Genomic DNA, 26,995 nt, shown 5'->3' with positions numbered 1-26,995 from the left:
CATTTGTTACATTTGGATTTTGTGTTTGTGTGTGTGTGTATGTGTGTGTTTTATGGCCATCTAGTGGGTGTGTTGTGATATCTCATTGTTGTTTTGATTCCCATTTTACTAGTAACTAGTGCTGTGGAGCATCTTTTCATGTGCTCTTGTCTATTTAAATTTCTTCTTTTAAGAAATGTCTAAGTCCTTTCTCATTTTTACATTTAGTTGTTTATCTTTTTATTGTTGAGTTGTAAGAGTTTTTAAAAAATATATTCTCAATACTAGAGCCTGATCAGACATACGATTGCAAATTTTTTTCCACTCTGTGAGTTGTCTTTTTACTTGTTCATCTATTTTCCAGTTTTATTGAGATAAAATAATGATTTGACTTATAGACATCATAAAATGATTACTATAGTAGGTTTCAGTTCAGTTCAGTTCAGTCGTTCAGTCGTGTCCGGCTCTTTGCAACCCCGTGAACTGCAGCACGCCAGGCCTCCCTGTCCATCACCAACTCCCGGAGACCACCCAAACCCATGTCCATTGAGTTGTTGATGCCATCCAACCATCTCATCCTCTGTCATCCCCTTCTCCTCCTGCCCTCAGTCTTTCCCAGCATCAGGGTCTTTTCAAATGAGTCAACTCTTTGCATCAGGTGGTGCACACCTATCATCTCATACAAATACAATGTTAAAGAAATAGAAAAAAATATTTTTTCCTTGTGATGAGAACTCTTAGGGTTTATTCTCTTAACAACTTTTATAGAGACTTCCCTGGAGGTCCAGTGGTTAAAACTCCACACTCTTAATGCATGGGGTATGGGTTAATCCCTGGTTGGGGAATTAAGATCCCGCATGCTGCATGGCATGGCCAAAAAACAAACCAAAAAATTTCATGTGTGACATACAACAGTACTAATTATTTTTATCTTGTTAAATATTATATCCTTGGTGGTGGTGGTTTAGTCACTAAGTCATGTCCGATTCTTGTGACCCCATGGACTGGGAACCTACCAGGCTCCTCTGTCCATGAGATTCTCTAGGCAAGAATACTGGAGTGGGTTGCCATTTCCTTCTCCAGGGAGTCTTCCTGACTTAGGAATTGAACCCAGGTCTCCTGCATTGCAGGCAGATTATAGCCCTAGTGCTTATTTATCTTATAACTGGAAATTTGTACTTTTTGACTACCTTCAGCTAATTCCCCTTTCCTGTACCATCACCTCTGGTAGCCACAAGTCTGATCTCTATTTCTATGAGTTTGCTTGTGTTTGAAGTATAATTGGCCTACAACACTATGTTAGTTCCTGGTTCACAACATAGTGATTCAATATTTCTGTATATTGCACTGTGATCACCAAGATTAAGTCTAGTTCATCTGTCACCATACAAAGATATTACATAATTATCGACTATATCCCCCACACTGTACATTTCATACGTGTGACTCATTTACTTTGCAACTGGGAGTTTATACTTCTTAATCATTCTCACCTATTTCTCCCCTCCCCCCAACCTTCTCCCCTCTGGCAACCACCTATTTGTTTTCGGTATCTGTGACTCTGTTTCTGTTATGTTTTTTCATTTGTTTTGCCTTTTTCTCTGAATTATTTCACTTAGCATGATACCCTCTGGGTCCATCCATGTTGAAATGGCAAGATTTCATTATTTTTATGGCTGAGTAATATTCCGTTGTGTGTGTGGTGTGTGTGTGTATATATATATCTATAATATATCTATATCTATCCATCTATTTATCTATATATACACATACCTCATCTACTTTATCCATTTATCTGTTGATGGGCTCTTAGGTTGTTTCCATATCTTGGCTATTATGTATGATGCTATAATGAATATAGTGGTGCATATTATATGTTAAAATCAGTGTTTTTGTTTTCTTTGGATAAATACCCAGAAATGGAATTGCTGGATGGTATGATACTTCTATTTTTATTTTTATGAGAAATCTCCATATTGTTTTCCATAGTGGCTGTACTAGTTTACAGTTCTACCAACAGTGCATGACGTTTCCCTTTTTTTCCACATCCTCACCAATGCTTATTGTTTTCTTTTTGATAATAGCCATTCTGACAGGTGTGAGGTGATATCTCATTGTGGTTTTAATTTGTATTTGCCTGATGTTGAGCATCTTTTCGTGTGCCTGTATGTCTCTTTTTACTTTCTTAATAGTGTTTTTTGGTGCATAAAAGTTCTGAAATTTGATGAAGTCCAGTTTATTTTTTCTGTTGTTGCTTGTGCTTTTGGTGTCATATTTAAGAAACCACTGTCAAATCCAAGATCATGAAGGTTTCTATTTTCTTTGAAGAGTTTTGTAGTTTTTGGCTTTAATATTTAGGTCTTTGATCCATTTTGAGTTAATTTTTGTATCTGGTATGAGGTAAGAGTTCAACTTCATTCTTTTGCATGTGGATTAACTTGAAGATTTTTAAACTATAAACTACATGATAGTACTATACATGTATGTTAAATAAAGCTATTCATGGTGATATTTAATCACTCTTGGTAGTTGTGGGGAAGAAATGTTTTTAAATGCATTTTGAAGGTCATGTCTTGTATTTGAAGTGTGGGGTTTCTAAATCTCTTTGTGAATCAATGAGACTTTTATGATCAGGAAACTTCAGTATGTTAAACTAGATGATCCTTACGGTGCTACTGCTGCTACTGCCAAGTCGCTTCAGTCGTGTCCGACTCTGTGCGACCCCATAGACGGCAGCCCACCAGGCTCCTCTGTCCCTGGGATTCTCCAGGCAGGAACACTGGAGTGGGTTGCCATTTCCTTCTCCAATGCATTAAAGTGAAAAGGGAAAGGGAAGGCGCTCAGTCGTGTCTGACTCTGTGCGACCCCATAGACAGCAGCCCACCAGGCTCCCCCGTCCATGGGATTTTCCAGGCGAGAGTACTGGAGTGGGGTGCCATTGCCTTCTCCGATCCTTATGCTAAAGTTACATAAGTGATTTTCCCCCCTTTGTTTTGTTTTTAGTTCTTTTGGCTACACCTCATGGCTTGTGGGATCTTAGTTCCCTGTCTAGGAATTGAACCCTCACATTCATCAGTGAAAGCATGGATTTCTAACCACTGGACCACCAGGGAATTTCCCATAAGTGATTTCTTATGTAAAGAATATTATTGTGGTTTTAAAATTGTTTGTGTAGGGTGAAATCTCTACTTAAAACTGGGGAAAAAAGTAGATTTAGTTTTTAATTACCAGAAATTGATATTAGGTTTATGCTAAAAGTAATTTATGTGTGTGTGTTATATAGCTTATGTTTGTTAACCAACTTCTTGATGAAAACATTTAACACTTAGTACCTTGTGGAGACTTTTTACTTGTAGCTTGGGCTACATTCATCATATATTATTGGGATAATGTAAGATTATTTCAGCTTGGTTTCTTGTAAAAATGAGAATTAAAATTTAGCACAGCACAATTGTTAAATCTCAGCCTCTAGTTAAGTATAATTAAAATAAAGACAGTAATTAGAATTTTTAAATTAGAGGATGTGTTTTAATACAAGAATGAAAAATCTGCTTAATCAGTCTTAAAATGTATAAGGTGCTAGTTCAGCTCATTATATCCACTGCTACCCAGAGAATAATTTTTGTCCTGCTGGGCAATTGTGGCATTTTCATTGAATTCGTCTTTGATGGTGTCTTTCTGGCAAGAGAAAAAGCTCTTATTGAAGATGTGTATTTCATTTGCTAAGGAATGTTTCAAATACGCTGATAACTTATTCTGAATCTGTGAGTTACAGAATATGAGTTACCCAGTGTACATGTAGGTTCTACCATTCATTCAACAAGTATTTATTGTGTTCCTCCTGTATGGCCGGATTGATGTGTCAAGGATGGATGAACAGGAAGCAGAGCAGGCAGTGGCCCTGATATCTTTGAGCTTACATTACAGTGGAGGGCAACATATGGTCAGCAAAAAGAGTGTTGGGGTGTTGTGGGGAGCCTCTGGCTCACATGGTTATTTTGTAAGGCTTCTTTGAGAAGGTGACTTTGAACAGAGATCCAGATGTTAAGAGTATCCCTTCTGGTATTATTTTGTTAAATTGTTAGTTTATCCTTTCTAAAATAAAGCTTTCATTTCTTTCTCTTTAGAATATGTGAGTTAAATGCTCTTTTTTTTTTTTTTTAGTTAACTGCTTTTTATTTCTAAGCGGGGGTTGGGGGTGGGGTGGGGGTGGGGGGGAAACAACAGGTACATTCCTTGTGAGAAGAGACAATGTTCCGGAATAGAACTGTCAGAACTGTCATTGGAGTAGGGGTCAGCCTGGATTCTGGTCTTGCGTTAGTATAATCTTTTGCAAGTCTGTATATTTCCTTATTTGTTACTAAACAAAAGCACTACCTATTTAGCAGGGTTTCTTTGCAAATTAAATGAAACAATATACTTTGTAAATTATACAACTACATGTGAAATGCAGTGTATCCTATTCATCTATTTTTGGAGTCAATTGAGACATGTTTTCTGACCAGTTTAAAGCTTTTACCTGTCCTTCCCCATCTGGTAAATTTTAGCACCAAATGTCTAAACTCATCGATTAATCAGAAGGGGTTGGGTTCTTTGAAAGTCGTAGTGTGGTAAAAATTATGTTGGATTTGAAGCTAGAAAACTTGGGTTCCAGAATTCTTCCTTTACTTACTAGCTCTGTGACAGGCAAGACACTAAACTTCTTTGAGCCTTCTTAATTTTCAGAATTCAGGCAAATATCAAGTAGCTCTCAGGGTTGTTGTTAGGAGTAATTGAGTTAAGTAGATGAACTTCTTTTGAAAACTGTAAAGTGAGATTTGATAAACTTTCTCCATAAAGGACCAGATAGCGAATATAGCATTTTAGGCTTTGTGGGCCATGGAATCTCTTTTGCCACCACTCAGCCCTTCTGTGTAGCAGTCATAGACATATATAAATGATGAGAGTGGCTGTGTTCATAAATACTATTCATGAACACTGAAATATGAATTTTGAATAATTTTCCTGTCATGAAATACCATTTTTCTTTTGATGTTTTTCAACCATTTAAAAATGTAAAAATCTTTCTCAACTTACCTGCTTCACAGAAACAGGCTGGGAGGTCAGGTAGGTTTGCCCTGAGGGCTGTATATAGTTTGGCTACCACTGTTATAAAGGATTAAGCTGAATAAAGTGGTAATTAGGGATTAAGGATAGGTGATTGGTAGATAGAGATTGTTTAAGGAAGATGGAGATGATTTAGATTCTTTTTCTAATGTGGATCCAGAAATATTTTCACATAAAATGAGCATCTTTAATTGAGGGAATGACCTTGCCAAACAAAACTGGAAGGTGGAAATGAGGAAAAGACAGTTATAAACTCCTAAGGGCTGTGATGTGGTTATCTAATATATGTATCTGTGCAATTCAGGATTATATATAGTGTGTACATGTGGCTCCAAATTATGTGTGGCCCTATATTGATTTGCCAGGTGGTGCTAGTGATAAAGAACCTGCCTGCCAATGCAGAAGATGTTAAGAGATGAGGATTCTATCCCTGGGTCAGGAAGATCCCCCAGAGGAGGGCATGGCAACCCACTCCAGTATCCTTGTCTGGAGAATCCCATGGACAGAGGAGCCTGGCGTGCTAGGATTCATAGTGTCACAAAAAGTCAGACACGATTGAAGTGATTTGCACACACACACATGAGTGGATTTGGGAGTCAATTGCCTGGGTTTAATTTTGTCCTTGGTTTTTACTAGCTGTGTAATCTTAGGAAGTTTAATTTAATTTTTTGAGCCTAGTTTTCTCATTTGTAAAATGGGGATAATTTTATCTCAAGATTCGTATGATTACATGAGAAAATGCATGAAAGGACTTAGAGTGCTTAGCCCTAAGCACTCAGTAAGTGTTAACTGATAATATTTATTTGGATATAAGTTGTACATACCTAATTTGTTTTGTCCTTCCTTCAGTTATTTTAAGAAATTATAATATCTTTAACTGGTTCTTGGTATAGGTTATTGATGGACAATTCTGCTTTTATGAATTAAAGTAATACAGAAGTAGATTAAAACCTTCAAGTCTTCCTTTACCCAATTTCTTGCCCTCCCAGTGGGTAATCATTGTTAAGAGTTGAATGTGAACTTTTACAGTTCTTTTTCTCTATATTTACATGTATATGTATGTGCATATGCAAATAAAAATGTATTTTATGACTTATTTTTTTCCCAAAGAATATGTGTTAAGGCTTTCATGTAAATATATGTATGTTGACTTTGTTCTTTTTAAAGGAGACATAGTTTTTCATACTACATGCTTCTTTAACCACTAGAATCAGTTTAGAGCATATCCTTCCAGTCTTTTTTATATGCATTTACACATATATGAGTACACTTAGAAGTTTTGTTTGTTTTTATATATGTGTATATATATATATAACATGTATATATGATATATAGATGTATGTGTTGTACAGCTTACTTTTCTCAACAGTATATATATGTGTGGAAGACTTTTTATACATCTGTATAACCATTTCTCAGTTTTTAAACAGATGCGTATTATTACGTAGTACATTTTTATTTCACCTTTCTCTTATGGATGAATATGTAAATTTTCTTCAGTTTTTTGCTGTTATAAACAATAAAAAGCCCTTCAGTAAAAAAATCCTTGTACATACATATTTGTACACATACAGGAATATTTGTCATGTAAGTACTAAGAAGTGGAATTGTTGGATGACAAGTATGCACTAGATATTTGGAATTTGCCATAAGAAAAGGCTGTTCCACTTTATTTGTCAACAGTGCATGGTGTGCTAAATTTCTCACACACTCAAAATGTGATAGTAACAGATAATGTAATTTTCTCTCACCTGATAGACAAAAAATGATATTGAATTGTTTGAATTTACATCTCCTTGCTTACTAAGGAGTTTGAGCCATCCCTCTGCCATGCATGTATTGTCTATTTATGTTTCTTATTACTGATCTTTTAGTTCTTTATATATTCTGGATATTAATTCTTTGCTATGCATATTGCAGATGTTTGCTTCCAGTCCCAGTCCGTTGCTTATCTTTTAACCTAGTTCATGGTCAAATGGCTAAATGTGTTTTTTTTTGTCATTGTTATTAATGGTCTTCCTATTTTTATCTTTTTAAGAAAGCCTTTCTTCAGGTTAGAAATATATTCTGCCATATTTTTTAATAGTTACATAGTTTTTTTTTTATGTTTAGCTCTTTAATCTATCTGAAATTTATTTTTGTGACTGGTTTTAAGTGGGCTTTAACCTCTTCCCTCAAGTGGATAGCCAGTTATTCTGACATCATTTATTATGCTATCTATTCCTCATAAATTTGAAATCCATCTTTACCATGGAGTACCTTGCTATACATACATGTGTCTGTTTCTCTACTGATTGTTCTCCATTAGTCCAGTTGTGTATTTCTGTGATGAAAGCACATTGTTTAACTTACTATAGCTATAAGTATTATTTGGTAAGGCAAACTCTCATTGTTCTTCTTCAAGATTTTCTTGGCTTTCCTTGTACTCTTTTCAAATCAGTTTGTCAGTTTGGGACAAAAACATTTCTTTGGGATTTCTGTTGGACTTACATTGACTTTGGAATAATCTCAGAGGAGGGTTTCTGAAGATGCTAATATTGGGTCTTTCAAACAAAGAAAGGTGTATCTTATGTACTTCAGTAAAACTTTAGTCTTCTTTATATAGATGTTGCATATTTCTTTTTGAGTTTATTCCTAGATTAATATTTTATAGCTCTGTTGCTCTTATGAGTGTGTGTGTGTGTGTGTGTGTGTGTGTGTGTGTATATATATATAGTAATAGCAATGACCTGCCTTTCTTTCAGGACACCCTTCCTGCCCTCTCCTGGTGCCATCTTCCCCTGGAGCCCTTACCTTAAGATAGTTGTTTTTTGAATTATATTTTCTAATTGATTATTGCTGATGTGTATCAAAGGTATTGATTTATTTTTTGATTTTGCATTTAATGCTTCTGCTGACCTTTGATGTTAGTTCCTATCATTTTTTTTAGTTGAATTTGCTTAATTTTCTAGATGGATAATCATATTATCTGCAGGTTTTGAGTTTTGTCTCTTACTTTCCAGTATTTGTATGACATGTTTTATTTCCTTAAGTGTTAGCAATGATAATAGCAATTCTTGGTTTATTCCTGACTCTAATTATTGTTTATGTGAAAGATGCTTAACCTCACTCATGAGATAAATGCTAATTGAAACCACACTGTGATTCCTTTTTAAAACCTTTCAGAGTGTTAAAAATCAAAATGTTTGATAGCACTTTTTTTTGTTGTTGTTGTCAAGGCTCTGGGGTAAAAGACACTTTCACACATTGCTGGTGGAAGTTTAAATTAGTGCAATGCTTGTGGCAGACAGTTTGGCAGTATTATATAAAGATACACATGAATTATATGTACTTTTACTGATATATTAGTGTATTTCAATAAAAGGTAAATGTGCAAATTTCCTTTGAGCCAGCAATCCCACTTCAGGGAATTTACATTCACACACAATACACACGTGTGTATACACACAGAGATACATATATGTGAAATGAAATATGCAATTTTGTCTGTCATAGCAAATAATCAAATACTATTACTATATAGATATAAAATAAGAATGAAGGAACCTCTGTGTACTGACCAGGAAAAAAGTATTTTAAATTATTCTGACTATAAAAAATGCTTGATATATACTATGCTACTTTTCATGTAGAAAAGGAGAGAGAACAAATATTTGCTTATTTGCCCTAAGAAACTCTGGAGAGTTACTGAAAATCTAATGAGTGGTTATTTGTGGAGAGAGTTGCGGGGAATTGAATGGATAGGAAACAGATTTGGGAGTGAACCTGTTCATTATATACCTTTCTTTGATTTTTGAATCTTATGATTATATCTTAAAAATTAAATTTAAAATGATTTCTTGAATTATTTCAGCTCTTCCAAGGATATTTTCTCTTGTTCTTTCTCTTCTGTGTTATAGGTTTTCTTCAAATGGCTGCCTCCTGATTCTGTTTGTATTAAATAATGAACTAGTAGAAGGGTTGACTGGGAGTTCTGTGTTTCTAGGCAGGGATGTCAACTGGTTTCAGGGGGAGTGTGTGGGCAGCTGGCTTTTACACTTGGAGGGCCCAAATGCCAGAGGGCAGAGGGCTTTGTACTAGGGTGCCCTTATTCTTCCTTGCTGTTGTTCATTCTTCCTAATTTGTTGAATTTGGTATTGTATATGCAGGCATTTATTTTGGGGGGAGAGTTCATCAACTGTCATAATTCAGAGCTTCAGTTAATCCATGTATTTAGCCTGTTCTCATTTTAGCCCTCTTTAGGATCAGTCTTCTTTGAGTGTGGAACCCCTCTGGGGTTTTGCCCTGTAAGTCTGCTTCCTCCTGGGTTGGAACCCTTTCTATTTCATATTTTAGGTTGTAGCATTCCTTTGATTTGTATTATCAGCCAGTTCTTTCTTACCTGCTTTCTGTCATAAATTGTTGAAATCTTGTATTTGCTATGCCATTTTCCATTCCTGTCCTTAACTTGTAATTTTACTTCTGTACTCTAACCATCACTTTTTCAGAGTCTTGGAAAGTACAAGAGATATAGGTGTTCAGTTCATTGTCTTGAACTAGAAGTCAACAGTGGTACATTTTAAGATTATAAAACTATAGGCTCCTTGAGGACAAAGACTGACTTTTCTTCTTTTATTCACAGACCCTAACCTGGTGCTTGGTACTTAGAGTGTTTATTGGTATGAACACACGTGTATGAGAGAGAGACTTGTCAGTGGAAAACTTTATTATATAATTCTGATTCCTTATTTAAAAAAAATATTTGTTAACTTATTTGGCTGTGTTGGGTCTTAGTTGTGGCATATAGGATCTTTGTAGCCTCATGCAGGATCTTTTCGTTGCTGTGTGCAGACTCTCCAGTTGTGGCACATTGGAATAGTAGTTGTGGCGTGCGGGCTTAATTGCTCTGCAACATGTGGAATCTTAGTTCCCCAACCAGGGATCAAACCCATGTCCCCTGTATTGCAAAGAGGACATGTAACCACTGGACCACCAGGGAAGCCACATTTCTAACTATTTACAGATCCAGTCTTACAGTTGTTGGTTCCAAAAGTTGAAGAAATTATTGAGTCACTGATTGACTAAGTACTGATTGTATGCTGGATTTCCCATGGATACAACCATGATGTGCTTACGGGGGGAAATTATCTTGAGCTTTTAACTGAAATGCTCCAAGCTTGTATATCAAATATATTGAAGGATTAGATATGGGACACAGATTTGTGAGATTTTCCCTATAGAGGCTTTCTCTATACCTGTGGCGGATTCATGTTGATGTATGGCAAAACCAATACAATATTGTAAAGTAATTAGCCTCCAATTAAAAGAAATAAATTTAAATTAAAAAAGAAGTGCTTTTGTGATTGTCTTTATGCATATTCCTAGGGCTTAAATCAATGTGTTATCATTATATGAAGGAAAAAATGGTCACATGTAGGTTATGATACATAGCTGTTGTACTCGGTAAAGAAACTTCAAGTTTGAGGCCTGATTTTCTTTTTTTTTTTGTTAATTTTATTTTTACTTTATTTTACTTTACAATACTGTATTGGTTTTGCCATACATTGACATGAATCCGCCACGGGTGTATACGAGCTCCCAATCCTGAATCCCCCTCCCACCTCCCACCCCATATCATCTCTCTGGATCATCCCCGTGCACCAGCCCCAAGCATCCTGTAGGACTTTTGGACTGTGAGGGAGAGGGAGAGGGAGAGGGTGGGATGATTTGGGAGAGTGGCATTGAAACATGTATACTATCATGTAAGAAACGAAGTGCCAGTCTATGTTCGATACAAGATACAGGATGCTTGAGGCCTGATTTTCGATCCCTTGTCACTGAGCTATGTTTCTGCACTGCTGAGTGTAGAAGAGATATTATCCTGATCGTATCCCTTTAGCAATGCCACCATGGTTTCTTACTGGAAAGGTTTAAAAGAATGTATTATATACTTTTCAGCCTTACTAAATAGTCTTCATTTTATGTTTTCTTGAGTATTGTTGAGTTGTGCTTTAGTATAGTGCTGCCCCTAGAGGTTATTAAGAGGTAGGAAATAAAAGCTTCCATTTATTATTATATTGTGCTGGGTACCATGTTAAGTACTTTATGTGTATATTTCATTTTCATGATAGTCCTGTGAGATTTTACAAATGAAATAAAAAATGAACGAGGTTAAGTAATTTGCCCCAAGTCTCTGAGGAGTGAGAGGCAGAACCATGATTGATTGTGGGTTTCTCCGACTCCGAAGCCTGAGTTCTGAAACTCTTTTTTATGGTTAAGTAGCTACTGGATACATGATGAAAAGGCCACAGATATACTCTGCTTAGTGAAGTTCTTTACCTGTTTTTTAAAAGTTTGTTTTTCTTATTCATTGTTTACCCTTAGGCCACCAGCTATTACATTGTATTGTTATCAGGTCTTTTCCCTTCAGACCAATGATTCTTAACCCAAGAGGCCAGGCAGAAGATGAGGAGTGGTTAGAATGGGGTGGTGGTGGTGGTGGGGGAGGTAGAGAGTATAGTTTTAAAAAGGTATATTTGATATTATGATGGCTTTGATTTTAGTCACAATATTTCAAGATTCTTAAAGGACATATTTTATTGAGATATAATTTATATATCATAAAATTCACCAGTATAAGTGTCAGTGGCTTTTAGCTAATTTATCCAGTTGTATAACCTTGATTGCAATCTAATTTTAGAACATTTTCATCACCCCCTGAAGTTTTCTTGTGCTAGTTTGCAGTCAGTCCAGTTCCTAAGGCAGCAAGTAATCTATTTTCTATCTCTATAGATTTTCATTTTCTAGGCAATGCATATAAATAAATGTAACCATGCAGTATGTGGTCTTTCCTCTGGCTTCATTCACCTAGCATAATATTATCAAGGTTTATCCTTACTGTTGCATGTATCAATACCTCCTTTCTTTTTATTGCTGAATAATATTGCATTGCATGAATATAACACATTTTTGTTTATCCAGCTGTTGTTAGACATTTAGATTGTTTCCACCTTTCAGCTATTGTGAGTAGTGCTGCTGTGAACACTTGTGTATAAGTTTTTATGTGGACATAAGTTTTCATTTCTCTTGGGTAGACAGTATTCATATAGTAACTCTATGTTTAACTTGTTGAACTGCCAGACTCTGTTCCATTTTACATTCCCACCAGCAGTGTATTAGGGGTCTATTTTCTCTATATCCTTACCAATACTTGTTACTGTCTTGTCTTTTTTATTGTAATCATTATGGGTATGGAATAGTATTTGATTATGATTTTTATTTGTATTTCTCTAGTGAGTAACTATGTGGAACATCTTTTCGTGTGTTTATTGGCCATTTATATTAATGTATCTTCTTTAGAGAAAGGCCTATTCTAATCTTTAGCCCATTGGATTATTTATCTTTTCATTGTTGAGTTGTCAGAATTCTTTGTATATTATGAATACCTTATCAGATATATGATTTGCACATATTTTCTCCCAGCCTTTTCACTTTCTTGATGGCATCCTTTGAAGCACAAAAGTTTTAAATTTTGATAAGGTCCACCTTCTCAATTTTCTTTTATCACTTGTATCTCGATACAGTATGATTTCATGGTTTTATTGTGTAACCCAGTCCCTAGAATTTAATGTTTTCTTCTGAGAGTTTTGTACTTTTAGCTCTTACATTTAGGTCCATGTTCCACTTTGAGTTCATTTCTTGTATGGTGTGAGGTAAGAGTCCAACTTCATTCTTTTGTATGTGGATGTCCAGTTGTCCCAATACATTTTTTGAAAGAGTCTTCTTTTCCCATTGAATTGTCTTGACCTCTCCATTGAAAATCAGTTGATCAGACTCTCAATTCTATTCCACTGATCTATATACACTTATTCTGTTCATTTCTAATTTAATTCTTTTGTGGTAGGAGAGTATACTTTGGTTTCAATTCTTTAAATTTTTTGAGATTTATCACATAGTACATGATCTGTTCTGGAGATTTTTCCATGGTGCTTGAAAACAATGTGTATTTTGTTCTTGCTGGGTAGAGTGTTCTATAGATGGCAGTTAGTTCAAGTTGATTGATAGTATTGGTCAAGTTTTCCAGATTCATGCTTATTTTATGTCTAGTTTATCTCCCCAGCAGTGAGAATAGGGTATTAAAATCTCCTACTATTACTACTGAATTCTTTCTGTCTTCGGTTTTGTCAGTTTTTATTTAATATATTTTGGGCTTCTGTTGTTAGATGTGTATATGTTTTTAATTGTTACATTGTCCCGATGAATTAATCTTTCCATGCTTATAAAGTGTTCTTTGTTTTTAGTAATATTTTTTGTCTTGGGGGTTGGTTTTTAAGACTAAAGGGAACACTCATTTCCTCATCTCTCTTCTTTGCTGCTTCTTATTCCATGGTTTGGGAAACCAGGTGACCAGACATTATAACTATAGTTATTATACCAGGGCAGCACTACTTGCCCCTCTATTTTTATATTAGGGTTCTGAGTAAGATTTCCTATTTTTTTTTAAAAAAAGAGGTTCTGCAGTTAAAAAATCTTGAAGGCTTTTCCAACTTAAATTCTTTGATTTTTTTTTTTACCTGTTTTTGTCTGCTTAGCAGCAGCAGCAGCAGGCCTTTTGTCTTACTTATGGATCTTTGCTTTTGAGCTTTCTGAATAAATTACCTTTAGTTAGGTGAAGTGGATAGAGTTATTCTTAAGAATGTCCAATCTAAAATGTTAACATTTGGGGATGTGAGTGAAGGGTATACTACATTCTTTGTATATTCTTGCAGGTCTTTTTCCAAGTCTAAAAATAAGTTAAAAATATCTCTACCTAAATGAGGCATTGTTAGTTACCTTTTCCCACTTGCAGGTAATACTAGTCTTACTGACTTTCAAAATCTGTTGATTTCGCAGTGTAACCTCATGTAACACATCATGAGCTATTAGTTTCTTAGCTCTGTCCTAGTTGTGTCATCTGATAGGCAAATTTTTAGGAGTTAGCATAGACTCTTCCTGTTCCTTCACACTCATATTCATTCAGATAGTAAATCTTGTATTTAGTACTTTGTTAATTTATCTTGCCTCTTGACACTATTTTCACTCAAACCTCAGCAACTCTTCCCTGGATTATTACAGTAGCTCTCTAACTGATCTCCTTGTTTTACATTGTATATCCTAGAAATCTGTCTCTTTGTCCTCATCTTCCTGCTTCTAGTATTGCTGTGCTTTGTCGTTCAGTCGAGTCCAACTCTTTGTGACCCCATGGAGTGTAGCCTACCAGGCTCCTCTGTCCATGGGGATTCTCCAGGCAGGAATACTGGAGTGGATTGCCATGCCCTCTTCCAGGGGATCTTCCCAACCCAGGGATCGAACCCAGGTCTCCCACATTGCAGATGGATTCTTTACTGTCTGAGCCACCAGGTCTAGTATTGCTAGTGAACTGTTTATATACTTGTTCTGCTGTTCATAACTTTGCTTGTCATCTCTCTGCTTGGATGAGCCAATTTTCTTTCTTTGAGACTCAGTTCAGGCATCTTTTCCAGGAAGCGTACTTAACCTGGACTCCCAAGAGGCAGGTTCCTTCATTCCTGTGTATGTAGACATCCAGTTGTCCTAGCACCATTTGTTGAACAGAGAGTTCTTTCCCCATTGAATTGTCTTGGCACCCTTGTTGGAAATCAGTTGACCACAAATATATGTGTTTATTTCTGGACTCTGTATTTTTATTCCATCTATCTATCCATCTATCCTTATGCCAGTACCACACTGTCTTAATACTGTAGCTTTATAGTAGGTTTTAAAATTGGAAAGTTTGAGTCCACTAGCTCTGTTCTTTTTCAGGTTTGCTTGAACTTAGCTATTCTGGGACCCTTTAAGTTTCATATGAATTTTAGGATCAGCTTGTTAATTTCTTCAAAGAAACCAACTGGAATTTTGATAGGAATTGTGTTGAATGTATAGAACAGTTTAGGATATTTCACCCAATTTTGTTTGTTTTAGTTTAGAGTTGTTTTTCTTCAGTTTTTCAAATTTGTTATTGTATATTTTTGGTTCAACATGACAAATTCTGCCTTCTAGGCTATATAATATCATAACAGATATACATGCTTAACTTTGTGATGTATGTTTGTGATGAGAAGGAAAGAATTTTCTTATTGGTTTGACCATTCATTTGAAAAACCTTTTAAACAGTTTTCCCTTATGTGTTCCACATATTTCCGCATGTCCTTTGTGGAAAATGTTAGAAAATACAGAAAAGCAGAAAGAAAAAAAAGTCCATAATTCCACCATTCAGAATTAACATCGTGTGTGTGTGTGTGTAATGAAAGTTTGTTGTATATATATCTTTTTTCATTTAACCATATAACATATGGGAAATGTCTTTTCATCTCACTACTACAGTGTTTTTAAAATGTTGTATCCTATCTCATTTTGAAATACCTATTATGCTTACATTTATAGTTTTGCCAAATTATAAGTGCTATAATGAATGTCTTTACAGTTAAATCTTTGCACAGATTTTTGACTATTTTCTGTGACAAGTTCCTATGAATGGAATTGCTGGTTCAAGAGGATACATATTTTAAGTCTTTCTTGCCATTTTTAAATAGTATGTGTTAATATTTGATAGTAGTTAAAATCTTCCTATTGAAATATGAAGGCAAGCTCAATAAACAAGTGTAATATTTGCATTATTCAAAACTACTGTTGGATGTTCATGGTAGCATTATTCACAATAGTTAAAAGGTGGAAACAATCCACTGACTAGAAGAATGGATAAACAAAATGTGTTATATACGTACAATGGGCTATTATTATTCAGCCTTAAAAAAGAATGAAATTCTGATACATGCTATATTTAATATATATATATATATCAATGAAACTTGAGAATATTATGCCAAGTGAAATAAGCCAGACACAAAAGGACAAATATTGTATGAGTCCTTACATGAAGTACCTAGAATAAACAAATTCACAAGGACCTAAAATAGAATAGAGACTACCAGGGTCTGGGGTGATGAGGAGTTATTGTTTTAATAGATTTCAGTTTGGAAGGATGGAAAAGTTTTGGAAATGGATAGTAGTGATGACTGCACATCATTGTCAGAGTATTTAATGCCACTGAATTGTACACTTAACAATGATTAAATTTTGCCACAGTAAAAAAATCTATGGATTAGTTCCAGAATTTTAGAAAAAAACCACCTACTGAGAAATTATGTGGTATTTTTGCTTATTGTGTGTATTATGTGTGTGCATGTTTAGCTGTGTCCGACTCTCTGTGACCCCATGACTGTAGCCCACCAGGCTGCTCTGTCCATGGAATTCTCCAGGCAAGAATGCTGGAGTGGGTTGCCATTTCCCTTCTCCAGGGGGTCTTCCCGACCCAGGGATTGAACCATGGTCTCCTGCATTGCAGGCAGATTTCTTTGCCATCTGAGCCACCAGAGAAGCCTGTTTTGTGTACTGCCTTGTAGCTAAGCAAATTCAGGGTTTGGATACTTGCTTTAAATATGATAGATTCATAGAAGGGACTGAGAACTTGGTTTATTAACAGTGTTCTTGCAGTATGAAGACTTGTTGAGCTGTATGCCAAGTAGTCTGCTAGGCACTGAAGACTGCAATGGTAAACAAGATAAGACATAGTCCCTGGAGCCTGCTGGTTGCTAAGACTGGACAGAAAAAGAACAAACTTCTTATTAAGAAAAAAGGGATTAAACAGTCAGGTGACTTTTCTCCTTAGTGATTTCCTTTGTGGGGTGATTTTAATATATCCTTTTCCCCCCCTTCAGGTTGCTATGGAAACATATGACCATATAAAAGGAAGTCCATCCTGATAATTCTGATACCTGAGATGCAACTGAACTGAAGAGTGGAACAGGAAAAAGTTTAGTGCCAACCTTAATTACAATGGCTACTGATTCAGGGGAGCCAGCTAGCACAGAAGATTCTGAGAAACCTGATGGAGTTTCATTAGAAAACAGAGTTCCTCAGGCTGCAGCAACTTTGACAGTGGAAGCTAGACTAAAGGAGAAAAGCAATACCTTCTCTGCTTCTGGAGAAACTATAGAAAAGAAAAGATTCTTTCGAAAGAGTGTTGAGATGACAGAACATGGCAAAGTTGCTGAATCTTCCTCCAAAGATGAAAGAATAAAGACTGCAACAAATATTCCAAGAGTAGAAAAGCTTCCTACAAATGTGCTAAGAGGAGGACAAGAAGTTAAATATGAGCAATGTTCAAAGGGAACGTCAGAATCCTCAAAAGATTATTTCAAGGAGAAAAATGAAAAAGAGATGGAAGAAGAAGCAGAAATGAAGGCTGTAGCTACTTCTCCTAGTGGCAGGTTCCTGAAATTTGACATAGAACTGGGAAGAGGAGCATTTAAAACAGTATATAAAGGACTGGACACTGAAACATGGGTTGAGGTTGCTTGGTGTGAGCTGCAGGTGGGTATATAATCTTCTTGGTTTTAATAAATTCTAGTTTCAGCTGGCCTGGACTTCTGAGTGATCCAGGATTAAAATGTATCATGGATTAAAATAAAATGAAGGACCTGTCCCCACATCCTGAAATTATGCTCCTTTCTTAAATCCTTTTAGGAGCTCATGCCAAACTTTTTTTTCCCTACTGTTTTCCTCTCTGTTTTAAAGGTGGGAAGGTCTGTTCTGGCTTTCTTTGGGGAAATTATTCTAATTTATTGACCTTAGGAAATTCTCAAAACTCTTAATGTCTCATTTTGAAAGCTTTTAGTAAATGTATGCCTTATGAGTTGATATGTTAGGGATATATTCAGTATGATATTTTCCATTTCTCTGTCAACAGACTTTTGGGGGTTCATGTGCTGTTTTTCAGAACAGGAAATGCTTTCCTTGCTTCTTTGAAGGCTTCTAGTAGTATCAATTCCTCTCCATGCCTTTGAGTTTGCCTCATATAGGATCTTTGGATGAAATAATCACCACAATCTACTGGGATTAGTCAACTAGAATGTTGTTTAGGAAGGAGAACTGAAAGCATTAGAAGAATAGTTGAATTATATAGAAGAATAGTTGAATTATCTAGATATTTGGTTCCATAGTAAATGTCTATATGGTACTTTTAACTAATGTAGGAGTAAATGGAGACAGAACATCATAGAAAAGGTTATAATAGGAATGGTTTCAAACAGATGTAGATCAAACATAAGGAAAACCTTTGTGACCTCAGTCAGCTCATGGGAAATGGTCAGTGTTCACAAGAGATGCTTAAAATTAAGATTAAATAAAGCTAGTTGCTAAATACAGGTTTTTGTTGTTCATATTCCAGTGGTTGCTGCGTGTGGGTGTATAGGTATGTTACATGATTTCACCCATCCTGAATTTGCTATAGGTTGCCGTTTAGATAGGTTGAAATTTAGTCTTGGTCCCTGCATTTCTAGGAATCTTTTTGTTTCCAAAATTTACTGTGTTTAAGAGTCACTGTTTGCTTTGTATGCAGATTTAGGAGCCTATTGTCAGAGATTCAGATTCTGTAAATCTGGGGTGGGATGCAAGAATACAGTTTTAACAAGCTTTCAAAGTGCTTTGAATATAAGAAATCCCTTGATGACTGGAGTCAAGCCATTAGAGTAGTTCTTGAAAGGTGTGTGCATGTGCTATGTGGGGTTTGCTTGGTTTTCTTCTCACCCCTTTTTACCCTTTAAGAATTTTATTATAAAGTCTGTGTCATAGTAGAAATATTAGATCCTTCAAGTAAACAAACATTAAGATCACCTGAAATTATAATTCTTTGAGGTTGCTTTAACCATTTTAGTATATATCTTTATGGACTCTTTCTTTTGAATAAATGTATATGACTGTATGCACCCCCATGGAACCATACTATAAGGTTTGGACAAAACTTTGTTTTTAAACTTAATCATGAACATCTTTTCATTACTGGTAGTTGTACATTTACATCATTATTTTTGATAGATGCCTTTATAAGATATTTAATCAGTCCTCTATTGTTGGACTTCTAGATTTTCTCCAGTATTTTACTATTATAAACATGGTCGTGATAAATATTTTTGCATATATGTGAGTGTGCATATATATATATATATATATATATATATATATAAAGTTATGTAAATTTTAATTTAATCTCTGCATTGTGATTTCAGTCACACTCATCTTTTTTGGGGGTAGAGACCTAAAAAATTTAAAATACTTATTGTCTGGTTCTTTGTTGTTGTTATTGTTGTTTGCTTTTTCTTCCAACTTTATTGGGATATAATTGACATACAACATTGTGTAAGTTTAAAATGTACAGCATAATGATTTGACTAAGATACATCATGAAATGAGTATGGCAGTAAGTTTAGTGAACATCATCTCAGATACAAAATTAAATAGAAAAATTTTTTTCCTTGTGATGAGAACTCCTAGGATTTACTCCCTTAACCATTTCTATGGATAACATACAATAGTGTTAATTATCTTTATCATGTTGTACATTATGTTTCTAGTACTTATTTATCTTATAAATGGAAGTTTGTATCTTTTGACTGCAGTAACACTCATCTTTTAGTGTTATTCTGTTTGTAAATGGGGGAGATAATTTCCATTCATTTGGTAGTAGGACACATAGTAAAGATACGTCAAATATTTTGCAAGTTGTGTACTCTAGCTATGCTAAAGAATGTTTCTGTAAAACTTGAAAATATTTCAGTAATAAGAACTGCATATGGGAATACCTTTTATTATTCACATATGAAAAGACTGAAAGATCCTATAACGTCTTACTACTCCAAGTGTACTCTCTGGACCAGCAGCATGGACATCACCTGGTAACTTACAGCTACAGGTCCCCAGGACTCACCCCAGACCTATTGAATCAGAATCTACCTCTTAGTAACATCTGCAGGTGATTTTTATGCACAGTAGAGCTTGAAAAGCCCTGAAATAAGGGATCAATTCCAAGAGCCAGCTGAATCACAGGAGGAATTCCCTTAATACACCAAGATTAGCTTTATATAATATTATATCATATATACTGATTTATGGCATCCACTGCAGACTTTCTAAATCAGAATCTCCAGAAGATAAGGCTCAGGAACTTACTTTTATTATTTATTTATGCTTTAAATGCAGTTTTATTATTATTACTTTTTGTTCGTGCTGTGTGGCTTGAGGGATCTTAGTTCCCTAACCTGTGGCCCCTGCTGTGGAAGCGTGGAGTCCTAACCACTGGACCACCAGGGAATTTCCCCCAGGAACTTAGTTTTTAAAGTTCTCTGAGTAATTGGATATATAGCCTGATTTGGGGATCTGTCATAGGGAGCAAATGTAAATTTTAATTTACAAAGATAAAGTATGCTTTTTGGGGAGCTGCACTGGGCCTTCATTGCTTTGTGCAGGCTTTCTCTAGTTGCAGCGAGCAGGGGCTACTGTTCGTTATGGTGTGTGGGCTTCTCATTGTGGTGGCTTCTCTTGTTGTGGAACATAGGCTTTAGGCATGCAGGATTCAGTAGTTGTGGTACACAGGCTCAGTAGTTGCAGCTTGTAGGTTCCAGAGCTTGGGCTCAGTATTTGTGGCATAGGGACTTAGTTGCTCCACAGCATGTGGAATCTTCCTGGACCAGGGATCAAATCCGTGCTCCCTGCATTAGCAGGCGAGTTCTTATCCACTGTGCTACCAGGGAAGTCCTAAAGTGTAAAGTACATTTTAATTTACACAAAGAACAACAATTGAAGTTTTCTTTTCTGAATTGGGCTTCCCAGGTGGCACTTGCCAATGCAGGAGACTTGGGTTCCATCCCTGGGTGGGGAAGATCCCCTGGAGAAGGAAATGGCAACCCACTCCAGTATTCTTGCCTGGAAAATTCTGTGGACAAAGGAGCCTGGTGGGCTACAGTCCATGGGGTTGCAAAGAATTGAACATGACTGAGCGACTGAGCACATTCTGAAAGGAATGTTGAAATTAGAGGACTTAGTTGATACTATTTTTAGATATCATGTTATTTTTTGCATGTTTGAAATTAGGAAAAACTAACTTATTTAGAGGGCATCCCTGGTGGGTCAGTGGTAAAGAATCCACCTGCCAATGCAGGAGACACGGATTCAATCCCTGGGTCAGGAAGATCCCAGGAGAAGGAAATGGCAACCCACTCCAGTATTCTTTCCTGGGAAATCCTATGGACAGAGGAGCCTGGTAGGCTATGGTTCATGGGGTTGAAAAAGTGTCAGACATGACTTAATGACTTAAAACAGTAACAACAAACTTATTTAGAATCCCAGGAAGATAATAAGGACATCATCTTTTAATTACTTTCCTGTAAGTACTGTGTAATTTGTAATGTACAATTTCTCATATTTTTTTCAGTAAAATCTTACTCTTTATTATGTAATTAAGCAAGTTTGTTGAAAAATATCCCAGTGAACAGTTTAAATTATTCTAGATTCTTTCCTAACCTTTGTTTATATAGGTGTGCATGTATAATATATAAAATTTGAGTGTCTATACTTTGTTTTATCAACTTGATATGTATTTTCTATTTATTAACATCATTAAAATATGTAAGCTATATTTTTATTGCATACATACCGCCTCTTAATCCTCTCCCCTGAAATATGGCAGTTCTTTTCCTTTTTAAAATTTTACTTTTTCATGTTTGATTTGAAATTCATAGCTCAGAAAAGACTTTTATACCTTTTTTTCTTGATGGTATTTCCCCCTATGGTAGATACTTGAGCCTTCTCGAGCAATTCTTGAAAGCCTCATACCCATTTATTTAGAATACATTGACTTTAGGGCAGTGCAAGAATCAGGATACATAGATTCTACTGCTGATGTTTGACTTTGAGGATGTTAAAAACAGACAAACCCTTTGATGATGTGTGTCAGATTTAGGATTTGGCCATAAATACCTGCATTTCAACAGTTTGTCTATTTTATGGTTTCCGTAATTTGATTTATTTTTTCTCTTCCATAATTTGATTTTTTAGTGCATTAGTGGAAAGACTTTGATCTATTGTTCTTTGTAAAGAATTTATAGATTACTTGGTAATTACTTGATAAATTGGTAATTTACTGTGAGTGAGGGCTGTCAGTCATACGTTTTATTTAGAAGACTTTAGTTCATGATGTTGAAAGACCTGGTCAGATGTTACTGAAAGTCCTGTTTAGTAACTTTTAGGAGGAGTCAGTCACACGGGTTTGTAATAGTTTTCTCCTCCACTGTCAGCTTGAAAAATCAGTAGCACTTTGCTTTTACACATGGGAACACAGCCAGCTTCTGCTTTGCTTTCACTAGTATGTCATTTGTTTTCTTGATGGAACTAAGTTTTCATATAATGGGGCTATTTTCCAATCAGAGGAATCACATAGATATATGAATTTTGTTATTTGACTGTTTCTAAATATATTTGCTTATAATAAGTTTCACCATGGGATCAATTCTGTGATTACGTGCTTTTCAAGGTAATTAAACAGGCCGAAGAATTGATGCTTTTGAACTGTGGTGTTGGAGGCAACTCTTGAGAGTCCCTTGGACTGCAAGGAGATCCAACCAGTCTATTCTGAAGGAGATCAGCCCTGGGTGTTCTTTGGAAGGAATGATGCTAAAGCTGAAACTCCAGTACTTTGGCCACCTCATGCGAAGAGTTGACTCATTGGAAAAGACTCTGATGCTGGGAGGGATTGGGGGCAGGAAGAAAAGGGGACAACAGAGGATGAGATGGCTGGATGGCATCACTGACTTGATGGACGTGAGTCTGAGTAAACTCCGGGAGTTGGTGATGGACAGGGAGGCCTGGCGTGCTGCGATTCATGGGGTCACAAAGAGTCGGACATGACTGAGCGACTGAACTGAACTGAACTGAACTGAAACAGGCCATCTTTAAGTAGATCTAACAACTAGACCTCTAACAAGTCAGCTATAGTCTCTGAACTGAATTTTTAAAAATGCCACTGGAAAGAAAGATTAGAAAAAAGACACAGTTGACTATAGTAGGTTGACATATTGAATGAGCATTCTAATACACTTTGATTATAGTAGTGAATATATTCCAAGCAATGCAGTAGAAGAAATAGTTTAAAGATCTGTACTTCCATGCCTGAAGTATCTATCAAAGTTTTGGAGAAACTTGTTTCTGTTTTATTTTCATTTATCAAAAACACTTTGGGGAGAAGTATATTTTTAGGCAGCCCTACATTTAATTGTGAAATTAGAAAATAGTGTAAAAATACCTGAATTTCCAATAAAGGAAAAGGTAATTTAAAAATATATGCTAGAATTTGTTTCTGAATAAATATTTTTGTCCAAAGTATTCACACTGGGATACTTTTGCTCTTAAAATGTTATGACCCTTTTGGAAGTGTTTTTAGATTCTGTTAGAGCTATCAAGAAGATGCTTCATTACATATAAGCATACCCTGAATAGTGTTATTTTAATTTCCCACTGTTTTCTTCGGACTCAGCCCTCGAAGTGGAATAGGCAAAGAATAATTACATCAAAGGGAGGAAGAATACAACTTACTTAAATATAGTCAATGCTCTGATTTCCCTGGCAGTCCAGTAGTTAAGACTTGGCCTTCTAGTGCCAGGGGTGCAGGTTCAATCCTTGGTCAGGGAGCTAAGATCCCACATGCTTCATGGCCAAAAAACGAAAACATGAAACAGAAGCAGTATTGTAACATTTAATAAAGACTTGAAAAAAAAAAGCTATAAACCAAAGGCAAATGTTTTCATGAAATGACAGAGGGTGAGAGTGGCAGGAGATAGACTTGGTCTGAGAAATATAATTAATTTTCCCAGTTCAATGAGTTAGTTTTGAGGTAACTATCTGCTTGATAGATAACAAATTGATACATATAGTTGTATACCCCAAAGATGTCCATGTCCTAATCCCTAGAACCTATAAATATATTGGTGGTGGTGGTTTAGTTACTAAGTTGTTTCTGACTCTTTTGTGACCCCATAGAATGTAACCTGCCAGGCTCCTCTGTCCATGGGATTTCCCAAGCAAATTTCCTGATGCTGATAGACCTTGGTATGTGTTACCAAGGGAGGCAAAGGAATCTCATTTTTCAGAAGTATTGAAAACACGATAGATTCTTATCTCCCTAACAACAGCATTTAATGGAATTTTAGTTTAAGAAGAGCACTGTTCTAGAGAGTCTTGGGATTATTCAAAAGCAGTAGAAGGCATTCTCTAACTTTGAAGAACTTTGAGTGAGAGGAGGGAATATGCAACTGTAATATTTTCTAAAAATACTGAACTAAAGTAAAGTTGGCAAACTAAGTTGGAGAGTAGACAGTTATGGCAATGAAGTAGCCATATAAAAAGACACACAGAATGATGGAGAGGAGAGGCCTTTCAGTGTTGTGGAAGGTACAGAGAGGATCTAAATGAACATGAGAGCACTAAATGCCATAAAAATAATCTGATGTATTCCATTTCCTCCTCTATAGAAACAAGAATTTTCCTTTTCCACATTGTAAGTTTACTTGTACTGGAGTGGATTGCCATTTCCTTCTCCAGGGAATCTTCCTGACCCAGGGATCAAATCTGTCTCCTGCATTGGCAGGCAGATTCTTTACTACTGAGCTACCTGGCTGCTGCTGCTGCTGCTAAGTCACTTCAGTTGTGTCCAACTCTGTGCAACTCCATAGACGGCAGCCCACCAGGCTCCCCCGTTCCTGGGATTCTCAAGGCAGGAACACTGGAGTGGGTTGCTATTTCCTTCTCCAGTGCATGAAAGTGAAAACTGAAAGTGAAGTCACTCAGTCATGTCCGACTCTTGAGCTACCTGGGAATCCCTATAAATGTTACTAATGGATTTTGCAGGTACGATTAAATTTAAGATCTTCTGATAGGTAGATTATCCCGGAATATCTGGGTGGGCCCAGTATAATCACAAGGGTGCTTTTGAGAAGAAGGATACTCATTAGTCAGAAGGAGATCTGACAATGGAAGCTGAGGTTGGAGTGATGGGAATGTGGGCGATCTCTAAAAGTTGGGAGAGGCAAGCAGTTTCTTCCTAGAGCATACAGAAGGAACACAGCCTTGCCAACACCTTGATTTTAGTTGAGTGAGACTCATTTGAACTTTTGATATCCACAACTGGAAGATAATAAATTTGTGTTGTTTTAAGCCACTAAATTTGTAGTAATTTGTTATAGCAGCAATAGGAAATGAATACAGAGCAAACAGCTGTTGTTCATTCATTGTTCATTCATTCAACAAGTAAATGCTCAGTACCTGCAGTGTATCAGAGTTGTGCTAAGTGCTAGGGACATAATGGGGAGAAGAAGCAGATTTAGGCTCCATTTTCATAAAAGCTTATAGTTGAGGGAGTTTACAGTCAGTAAGAAGAAGGCTTGGAGATTGGAGTTAGTGAAAAGATGAAAGAGCTGTTAAATATAGATTTGTTTGAAAGAAGTGATAGGATTGGAAATAGCAAGAAACACGGATTCTGTTTACCAGTTAGTTTTCTTTTTTATTTTGAGATAATTTGCTATTAACAGAAAAGTTGCAAAGGTAGTATAGAAATTCCTGTATGTCCTTCACTCAGTTTCTTCTTATGCTAATATTTCAACCAGAGAACAGTTATCAAAACTTTAGGAAATTATTATTAGTTCAATACTATTAACTAAAATATAAAACTTGTTTGAATTTCACCAGTTTTCATTTTGGTGTTCTTTTTTTCCAGATCAGGATCCCACATTGCATGTAGTTGTTATGAACATTTAGTCTCTTCTCAGTTCAGTTCAGTTGCTCAGTTGTGTCTGACTCTTTGCAACCCTATAGACTGCAGCACGCCAGGCCTCCCTGTCCATCACCAATTCCCAGAGTTTACTCAAACTCATGTCTGTTGAGTCGGTGATGCCATCTAACCATCTCATCCTCTGTCATCCCCTTTTCCTGCCCTCAATCTTTCCCAGCATCAGGGTCTTTTCAAATGAGTCAGCTCTTCACACCAGGTGGCCAAAGTATTGGAGTTTCAGCTTCAACATCAGTCCTTCCAATGAACATTCAGAACTGATTTCCTTTAGGATGGACTGGTTGGATCTCCTTGCAGTCCGAAGGACTCTCAAGAGTCTTCTCCAACACCACTGTTCAAAAGCTTCAATTCTTTGGCACTCAGCTTTCTTTATATTCCAATTCTCACATCCATGTATGACCACTGGAAAAAACATAGCCTTGACTAGACAGACGTTTGTTGACAAAGTAATGTCTCTGCTTTTTAATATGCTGTCTAGGTTGGTCATAACTTTCCTTCCAAGGTGTAAGCATCTTTTAATTTCATGGCTGCAGTCACCATCTGCAGTGATTTTGGAGCCCAGAAAAATAAAGTCTGTCACTGTTTCCACTGTGTCTCCATCTGTTTGCCATGAAGTGATGGGACCGGATGCCATGATCTTAGTTTTCTGAATGTTGAGCTTTAAGCCAACTTTTCCACTCTCACCTTTCACTTTCATCAAGAGGCTTTTTAGTTCCTCTTCACTTTCTGCCATAAGGGTGGTGTTATCTGCATATCTGAGGTTATTGATATTTTTCCTGGCAATGTTGATTCCAGCTTGTGCTTCTTCCAGCCCAGCATTTCTCATGATGTACTCTGCATATAAGTTAAATAAGCAGGGTGACAATATACAGCCTTGATGTACTCCTTTTGCTATTTGGAACCAGTCTGTTGTTCCATGTCCATTTCTAACTGTTGCTTCCTGACCTGCATACAGGTTTCTCAAGAGGCAGGTCAGGTGGTCTGGTATTCCCATCTCTTTCAAGAATTTTCCACAGTTTATTGTGATCCACACAGTCAAAGGCTTTGGCATAGTCAATAAAGCAGAAATAGATGTTTAGTCTCTTCTAAGGCAATGGCAACCCACTCCAGTACTCTTGCCTGGAAAATCCCATGGACGAAGGAGCCTGGTAGGCTGCAGTCCATGGGGTCGCTAAGAGTCGGGCACGACTGAGTGGCTTTACT

The 26,995-nt window shown here is 36.3% G+C and overlaps 1 protein-coding gene across 1 annotated transcript in view; it reads left to right on the top strand.

Moving 5' to 3' along the window:
- Nucleotides 1–16,956: 16,956 nt before the first annotated feature.
- Nucleotides 16,957–26,995, top strand: part of WNK3 (WNK lysine deficient protein kinase 3) — a 165,510-nt gene continuing 155,471 nt past the window's right edge. Inside the window, exon 1 of the mRNA XM_068962928.1 lies at nt 16,957–17,493. Within this exon, the coding sequence (XP_068819029.1) occupies nt 16,957–17,493 (537 nt within the window). The remainder of the gene's footprint in view (nt 17,494–26,995) is intronic.

The sequence above is a fragment of the Capricornis sumatraensis genome, chromosome X, assembly GCF_032405125.1.
Source record: "Capricornis sumatraensis isolate serow.1 chromosome X, serow.2, whole genome shotgun sequence".
Lineage (NCBI taxonomy): Eukaryota > Metazoa > Chordata > Mammalia > Artiodactyla > Bovidae > Capricornis > Capricornis sumatraensis.
Note: the sequence above shows the minus strand (reverse complement) of the source record. Positions and strands in the feature narration are given on the sequence as shown.